The sequence below is a fragment of the Hyaena hyaena genome, unplaced genomic scaffold, assembly GCF_003009895.1.
Source record: "Hyaena hyaena isolate Hyena2069 unplaced genomic scaffold, ASM300989v1 scaffold_2437, whole genome shotgun sequence".
NCBI lineage: Eukaryota > Metazoa > Chordata > Mammalia > Carnivora > Hyaenidae > Hyaena > Hyaena hyaena.
This window is the reverse complement of record NW_024083074.1, coordinates 25,339-34,499: the sequence shown is the minus strand read 5'-3', so window position 1 is coordinate 34,499 and position 9,161 is coordinate 25,339. Positions and strand designations below refer to the sequence as shown.

The window sequence follows — 9,161 nt, the reverse complement described above, 5'->3', positions numbered from 1 at the left end:
CCCAGGTGAGCCAGGGGAGGGAGGGGACCCAGGTGAGCCAGGGGAGGGAAGGGACCCAGGTGAGCCAAGGGAAGGGGGGCACTCAGGGGAGAGGCACACTGACTCAGTCCGCTGCTCCCCTGCCTAGGAGGCGTGGCACTCCCCAGTGAGCTCCAGGGCAGGGATGGAGCAGAGAATGGGACTTACAGGACAGGGAGCCTGGAGGGGGAGGGAGGGAGTCAGGAGGATGTCAGGAGAGCCAGGGCCTCCCAGGCCACCGGTCCCCTCCTCCCCCGATGCCACCATCCCACGTCCCCTCTCACACTCCTGTGCTGCCCAGTCACCATCACCTCCCTCCTCCCAGCTGGTGGAGAAAAGACTGGTGGCCTTGATGGTGGAGGAGGGTGTGCGCTCACCCCCGCGTCACCGCGCAGCCCGGCTGGACTCCGGTCCTGAGTGGAAGCCCGGGGCCCGGCCAGGAGGCAGCAGTGAAGCCTGGCCACCCGAGCCCGAGTGCCGGGACCCCCAGAGGCGCAGCCAGGCCCACGCGCACCCGTCCAGACCCAGAGCCTTTGCCGCATCTCCAGGACGACAGCGGCTGCCTGGCCTCCGGGCTGGCCGGACCCCCTCTCCTCCCCAGGGGCCAGGGTGCCCCTCCCCTCGACCTGACCTCAGGGACGCCCCCGTGTTCAGAGAGGCCCCTCCTGCTAGGGAGCCCGGCGGGCCAGCGGCTGGGTCCAGCGAGGACGAGGAGGAGCTCCCCAGCCTGGCCTTCCTCCTGGCCTCTCAGCACGGCCTGCTGCCCTGGGGGCTGTCCCAGAGTCCCGCTCCCGCCTCGGGCCTGCCCAGCCCTGGGGCGCATGGGCCACAGCGGGCTCCCCAGGCCCCCCCTCCTCAGAGAACAGGCCGCAGCCCAGCCGGCCTCCCAGCTCTCAAGTCGAGGAAGCGGGCTCTGTGTGGGGGCCTGGCCACGGCCACCAAGAAGATGCCCCTCCCAGGGGCCAGTCTCCGGGGCTCCGGGAGGCCGGCCTTGGCCGTGGGGCCGGTTGGGCCCTCTCAGCCTCCAAAGAGAAGGCGTGACCCCTTTGTCCCAGGGAGGAGGAAAAAGAGGCACTGCAGCCAGTAGGGAGCGCTGGGCCGCCCTCAGGGCCAGGGGGTGGGGGGCCAGCGCCCCAGGGGTCCCCTCCTGCTCCCCGTGTTGATCCGGGCCTGGAGGAGGGGGGTGGGCACGGGCATGGAGGCAGCAGCCCCCGGGACGGGACGCTGTGTGGATGGGCGCTGTGTGGATGCGGGAATAAAGACAATTTGCAGGGAAATGCTCTGGGCCGCTGTCTTCCTGCTGGGGTCCGGGCCCTGCATGAGATGCCCTGACGGGAAGGAAGGGGCCTGAGAGGGGCCCCTGGGCCTTCCCCTCACCATCTGCACCCCTGAACATCCAGGGACGGGAGCGCCCTCTGCCCCCAACCATCTTCCAGAGCGGAGCCTGCCGCCAGCCTGTCTTCTTAGGCAGCTGCCCTGTGTCCCCTGCAGCATCAGCCACGGGCCTGGGGGGCATCCCTGTCTCCTCCAGGGCTCCCTGTGTGGGGCCTGGGGGAGGGCAGAAGGCCTGGCCTCAGGGGACAGGCTCTGGGCCTCTGGCCTCGTGGTTCGAGGAACACTTGGAGGCCCAGTGGGATGGCTGAGGTGCGAGAGATGGGGGGTCCTCTTCGGCCCAGTGAGGACGGACTCGGGGAAAGGACTCAGGGGGACCTGGGGTCACCAGCCGAGGTGTGCGCTGTGCTGTCCCGTGCGGCACTCCCGGTCAGCTCCCTGGGTCTCCACAGGGAGGCGGAGGCTTCACCGTTTTCGAGGACGGTGGGCTCCGGAGGCCAGGGGATGCGGGCCGTCCCGGGCGCCAGGGTGGCTCCACGCAGCGTTGGCTCCAGAGTTCTCCTCCCGCTCCCCTGAGAAGAAACCCCTCAAAGCAGCCATGCAGTCGTGGGGAAATCCCTCAGATACAGGTGCTTACCTGTCACCACTGACTACGGTGCTGTGTGTTCCCTGTGGCCGCCCTGGCCTGGCTGCACGTTTGTGCTTCCTTCAGGGCTGTGTGGTGTCCCACTGGTCACTGTGCGCTGGGCGGGTCGGGTGAGAGCAGGCTGGCTTGGGGATTCCTGGCCAGGGTGTCCCCCACGCTCCCCTAACGCTGATACCGGGGAGGCCTGCCTGTGTCTGCGCCTCCATCGGTGATCAGCCATCACCAGACACAGGTGCCCAGGAGGCTCAGGCAGAGAAAGATGGTGTCAGTGGGTGGCTATTAGGACAGACAGTGCTGAAGCCATCCCCAAACGCCCTCAAGTATTTGCTCTAGAGATTCTGGACTGGGAATCAGAGGGCTCCGAAAGTCCCCACTTGTGGACCCCATGACCCGAGGAGCTGGCCCAAGTCCCCACCACTGGCAGGTCTCCTGTGACGTCCTGTACGTAATTCAATGAGTCTGAGGGACCGTCTGTCTGGGACGCCTTGTGTGCCAGCCTGGGCTCTTGGGGCTCATTTTTGCAAAATATCTTGTGATTAAGCTGTGCTGTTTGAGGGTTCATTTTCCCTGCATCACTGCAGTTCCAAAGGTCAGACTCCACCCTCCTTCCACAGTGTGCCCTTTGGAATGTCCTTTGTTGTGGGTCATTCTGAAGATCATGTTTCTGCAGCATGTGTTTGTGAATTCGTATAAAGTGCATGGGCGTTAAAAGATGTTTTCTGATCCCGCACACAAACTACAGAGGCATCCCTAAGGTGTTTCTTGTTTGTAAGGCTCCTAAAATATATAAATAGAACAATTGGTAAAGTGCTCCTGTCCTTACAATCTGTTCATATGAAAACAACCAAATCTAGATTCTTCTGCAAATTGTGCTGAAGCGGAGCCCAAACCCACTTATGAAGAGACAACCCTATGCCACTGGGAGCGTAGGATGTCATTGGAACCGAGAGGGAGATTCAAATCACACACCATCCTTCACTCCCTATTTTTATCTGGGTGTTGTCTATGGCTGGACCCCATGTGCTGTCCCAGGAAGCAATGAATATGCCACCATTGTAGTCTCTCTGTGCTTCCGGTAAATACGTCTTGTAGGCTGGGATTCAACTTTTCAGGGCATTCGCTACTGGTTGCTCTGTATGTGCAACTTATTGACAACCTCTAGATAACACTGACAGAAAAAGAATTTTCTCCAGTGGTATTTGAAGAACAGTCATAAAGTATCTAAGCACACATATTGCATTGTACCCTAATGTGTCCAAAGTTTAACCTTTAGTTATGTAGAGATAAAAATAGGATAAAGTTTTCCCCTCAATTCAACAATAAAACCAGAATATCTGCTCTCATCTCTCTTTTTTCAACTTATTACTGCAGGTTCTAGTTAATGTAGTATAGCAAGAAGTGAAAATAGAGGCTTCGGTTTGAAGAAGAAATATATCTGGCATCATGTGCTGATGCCATAAAACTGGCTATATAAAAAATTCTAAGGACTCTGCAAGAAAACTCATAAAAAAATTATAATAGATTACTTTACCAAATTCTCAGAATACAAGATCAGTATAATATGCAACACTGATCACATAACCATAGACTAGCAACAAACAATTGGAGATCAAAATCTAGAAGATATACAATCGTTCCCTCCAAAATGAGACATTTGGTGTAAGTCTTTTAAAAAATGTTAAGGGCTTGCTAAATGAAACTTACAGAACTGATGAAAACAACAAGCCCACAAAAGTGCAGGAACATACTGGTTTCATGAATTGAAAGAGTCAAGGTAGTAAATTGTCAGTTCTTGTAAGATTGATGGACAGGCTTAAAATGCAATTCCTGTCAGTTCCCCTTAGGGCTTTTCTTTGGTCAAACTAGACAAACTTATTGTTGTTGTTATTTTTAATTTTTTTTAATGTTTTCTATTTATTTCTAGGAGAGAGAGAGAGAGAGACAGCGTGAGCAGGGGAGGGTCAGAGAGAGAGGGAGTCACAGACTGAAACAGGCTCCAGGCTCTGAGCTGGCAGTCAGCACAGAGCCCGACGCAGGGCCCGAACCCACGAACCGCGAGATCATGACCTAAGCGAAAGTCGGACGCTTAACCGACTAAGCCACCCAGGCGCCCCAGAGACAAACTTATTGTAAAACTTGTATCAAAGTTAAAGGAAGAGTGACAATAGCAAAATGACAGACTAGGATGGTCCAAGCTCGTTTCTGCACAAAAAAAGTAAAAAACAAAAACAAAAAACAAAAAACCCAGAAACTTCTAAACCAAGGAGCTCCAGAAAATAGTCAAAGGCTTCCAGTGACCAGCAAATGCCCAATCAAGAAAAAACATCTTCAAAAAGATAAGAAGATTTTGCGGCATTTTTACTCACCCTTGTCCCACCTCCCAGCAGGGCCACAGTGTTAGTCCTGGGCGGGCCGCGGGGCTGGTCCCCGGTTCCCCTCCCCCATCGCAGGGAGCAGAGCAGACCTTATCTGCAGGTAACTGTGTTCCCTCATTCCAATCTGCATGGGGGCCTCCTGGGGCCCGAAGTGAGATGCTCATGTGTGTTGACCATTGAAAGCTCAGGAGATAAGCTAAAGGTAAGATGTTGGGACTTTCCAAAGCTGCCTGTATACAGGGGGATTTAGAAAGCCATGTGCAGGACGGGCAAGAATGCTCAGAAAAGTCCTGAGAAGGCCTCACGCTTCCATCCCAGGCTGACTCCTGGCCCAGAGCAAGCCTAGTGAAGTGAGGAACACGGACTCCAGCTCAGAGCCAGCAGTGCCCGGGGGAGGTAGCTGTTGCCTGTAGTGATTATTTGTTATTTTTATTTATTTATTTCAGCTCTGGGGATTCAGCTTATGTTTTGAAACATAAGGTAAACATGAACTAAAGGAACAAAGACTTCAGTGCTCAAACTCAACAAGTTATCGTTGAGGTTCCCATAATTGGAGGGGTTCCTGGGTAGCTCAGTCGTTAAGCATCTGACCCTTGACTTCAGCTCAGATCAAGATCTCTTGTTTTGTGAGTTCTAGCCCTGCATCATTCTCTGTGCTGAGAGTGAGGAGCCTGCTCAGGATTCTCTCTCTCATGCTCTCTGCCCCTCCCCCACTCTCTCTCTTTCAAAATAAATAAACAAACTTTAAAAAATTGGAAGCATCAAAATGAACACACTACTACAGACTTCAAAAATAAATAAAAACCCAACAAACCATGGGAACAGTAAGATTCTTATTTCCAGAGTTACCAATAATAACCAATTTCCAACAAAAAAAATCACAGGCATACAAACGAGCATAAAAATAGAAAGCTCATCTTGACAAAAGAGCAAAAGCACTTCTATGAGGCAGCATAGTTGTTTTATTTATTTGTTTGTTTAGCAAGTATATGAGTGGGGGAAGGAAACAGAGAATCCCCAGCAGGCTCTGAAGTGTCAGCACGGAGCCCCATGTGGGACTCAAAGTCATGAACTGTGAGATGATGACCTGATCCAAAAACAAACGTCAGATAACCAGTCACCCAGGTGCTCTGAAGATAGTTGTTTGAACAAACTGTGTTGAAACAATTGAATGCCCACAGGCGAAAGAACGGAAGAACGAAAGGAAAGAAAGAAAGAAAGAAAGAAAGAAAGAAAGAAAGAAAGAAAGAAAGGAAAGAAAGATAGAAAGATAGAAAGAAAGAAGGAAAGAGAAAATAGAACTCCCACCTAAACTTCACACCTTATATAAAAATGAACTCAAACGGATGATACATCTGGATATAATGTGACTATATCTGGACATGATGTAAATACATCTTTACATAATGTAAATATATCCCTACATAATGTAAAACATAAAACTATAAATCAACAGAAAACAAGAGAAATTTTTATGATTTAGAGTGAAGCAAAAGTTTCTTAGCCATGACACCAAACACATGATCTTAAAATTAACAATTGATAAATTGTATGTCATCAAGATTACAAACTTTTGTTCTGAAAAAGACCCCATAAATAAGATGAATAAACAGATTGATATTTTGGTACCACCCTCAAAATTCACTTTGCTGGAGATTCTCTGTTTCCTTCCCCCACTCATATACTTGCTAAACAAACAAACAAATAAATAAAACAACTATCCTGCCTCATAGAAGTGCTTTTGCTCTTTTGTCAAGATGAGCTTCAACAGTTTTATATGTACTCATTTATATGTTTGTGTATAATTTTTTAATGCAATTCTTTTTCTTTTTTTAATTTAACTTTTAATTAGTTAACATACAGTGCAATATTGGTTTCAGGAGCAGAATTCACTGATTCATCACTTTATGAAAATTTATAACATGTAAATTCTTTTTAAGAGAAATTTTTTTTTTTAATTTTTATTTATTTCTAGGAGAGAGAGAGAGACAGCGTGAGCAGGGGAGGGTCAGAGAGAGAGGGAGTCACAGACTCCGAAACAGGCTCCAGGCTCTGAGCTGGCAGTCAGCACAGAGCCCGACGCGGGGCTCGAACCCACGAACCGCGAGATCATGACCTAAGCGAAAGTCGGACGCTTAACCGACTAAGCCACCCAGGCGCCCCTTAAGAAAATTTGTTTTATTTATTTCTGAGAGAGAGAGAGAGAGAGAGAGAGAGAGAGACAGTGTGAGCAGGGGAGGGTCAGAGAGAGAGGGAGACACAGAATCTGAAACAGGCTCCAGGCTCTGAGCTGTCAGCACAGAGCCCGATGCGGGGCTCGAACTCACGAACCGTGAGATCACGACCTGAGCTGAAGTCGGACACTTAACAGACTGAGCCACCCAGGCGCCCCAATAACATGTAAATTCTTATAACCACCATAGCAAAGAAGATTTAGAACTGCTGTGTCACCATGGTCATCCCTAATGCTATTCTTCACAGACACACTAACCTCTCCTCCCTCCCTGGGGTCCTCCATAACCCCTGGCAACCGTGAACATGTTTTCCATCTTGGCAACCTTCTCATCTTCAGAAGGTTGTATAAAAGGAATCATATATATGTTACATAAGCAAAATGTTATATAAACGACTTTTCACTCGGAAAAACCCCCTGGAGATCCATTCAAGTCGTATACATCAATTTGCTCCTTTTACTGGAGAGTAGCACTTACTAGTACAGCTGTACCACAAACTGTATGGCTACTTACTAATTGGAGATCATCTGGATTGTTTCCAGTTCTGGGTTCTTACAATTAAAGGTGCTGTGAACATTCATGTACAGGATTTCCCATAGACACGCTTTCCATTTCTCTGGGATAAATACCCAGGAGGTTGATGGTGAGAATTTGCTAAATGTGTGCTTATTTTTTTTTTTAAAAGAAACTGCCAACAAGGGGCTTGGAACAAGTCGTGGGCTATACTGGAGAATCGGGAGATCGAACGGAGCCCTGAGAGGCACAGGTGAATAGGAAGGAGTCTCAGTAGTCTTAGGGCCCAGGAGTCGTAGATTTGTGAGCTCAGGTGAGTGCGGGGGGCTCAGGAGACTTGGAAGGAATCGCAGGAGTAGGTGGAAGCTCACAGGACTCTTGAAAATGTTCACAGGGGTGTCTAGGGTGTGCAGGAGACTCCTTGGAAAGAGTCATTGGTGTTTCTCAAGACACAGAGACTTGCAAAGAATTGCAAAGACGTCCGGGTGAGCAGAAGGCTTGGAAGCAGCTTCAAGAGTGTCTAGGGAGCAGGAGACTTGGATAAAGTGACTTTAGTGTTGGGGGAGCAAGAATCCTGGAAAGAGATGTAAGAATCTGCGGCAGGGAAGACCTGAGGAGTCGCAGGAGCATCCAGATTACAGAGGACTTGGAGAGAGTTCCAGCAGTGGCTGGTCGGCTCAGCTCACCTGGTAGCACCCACAGGAGTGTCTGGGAGCACAAGAGAATTGGGAGGAGTCGCAGGTGTATCTACAGTCATCGCAGTCTTCCGGAGTCACTGGAATGGCTCAAGGCACAGGGTCCTTGGAAGAGGTCACTTGGGTGCCTAGGGACCCAAGGTCTTTGGAAAGGGTTGGGGGAGGTCAAGAAGGCACAGGTGACTTAGGAGGAATCAGAGGAGCATCTGGACATAGAGGACACTTGAAAGGATGACAAGTAGTGTCTGGGGTGGGGGTACGAGAGTAAGCAAGGCATCGCCCAAGTGTCTGGGGGCACAGATGACTGGGAAGCACGTGCAGGAGCGTCTGTGAGCGCTGGAGACTGGACGAGGTTGCGGAAGGCTTTCGGAGGCACACAGTCAGGAAGTAGCCTCAGAAGTGTCTGGGCACACGGGGGAGCGAGGAGGAGGTGCAAGGCTCTGGGAGCACAGGGGACCAGGAAACACTTAACAGAGTGTCTGGGGACCCAGCACTTGGAAGGAGTCGCTGGAGGCCCCTGGGCAAGGGATCCCTAGGAAGAGCCACAGGAATATCTGGGACAAAGGAATCTGAGAGGCTGGGTGGTGTCCGTTGGTGCTTAGAAAGAACACCAACATGTGTGTGGGTGAACGGGGCACGTGGAGTGGCTACTGGAGTGTCTCTGGGTACCGAGGGCTGGAAAGCACTCACAGGAGCACATGTGAGAGCAGACCGGGCCAGGCCAGACAGGTGTGTCTGGGTGTCCGTGACTTCGAAGCCGCCTCTCGAGGACTGAGGACACCGGGCTGGGAAAGAGTCTGGAAGGCACTGACCGTGGAGGCGAGCGGCGGCACAGGCCGAAGGTCTCATAAAGGCCTCTGGGGGTCTGGAGGAAGTGCCGTGGGACCTGGGGCCTGGGCTGAGAAGGGAAGCCAGTGGTGTCCAGGACACAGGCCAACAGAGAAACGCACAAGTAGTCACAGGAGCTCCTGGCTGGCCCAGGAGCCCTAACACCGTCCCGCGAGTGTCTGCAGGAAGGTCCAGGGGATGCAGCACGGCCCAAGGGCACCAGCACCGTGGAGGGAGTAACAGGAGTGTCTGGGTGCACAGGGGCGCAGGAAGGACACACAGCCTGGCTGCACGAGGAGACCCGGGAGGAGCGTATGCACACTGTGCAGCAGCAGTGTCTGGAGGAGACACAGGGCTCCTGCTGGCAGTGCAGGTGACGGGGGCGCACACCGCGTGGACATGTCTCTGAGGAGTCTGGAGGGTGTTGCAGGGCCATCTTCTGCGGGGAGGTGGAGAAATCCGTGCTGGAGGGCTGTGGGGGGCCAGGAGACCTGGAGTCATCACGTGTCCGGTGGTAAAG

The 9,161-nt window shown here is 51.8% G+C and overlaps 1 protein-coding gene across 1 annotated transcript in view; it reads left to right on the top strand.

The window, feature by feature from the left end:
- Positions 1-1,244, top strand: part of LOC120227520 (NUT family member 2G-like) — a gene marked incomplete at its 5' end in the record, with an annotated part of 6,301 nt that extends 5,057 nt beyond the window's left edge. The window contains one exon of the mRNA XM_039225618.1: positions 344-1,244. Within this exon, the coding sequence (XP_039081549.1) occupies positions 344-1,105 (762 nt within the window). The remainder of the gene's footprint in view (positions 1-343) is intronic.
- Positions 1,245-9,161: the final 7,917 nt, after the last annotated feature.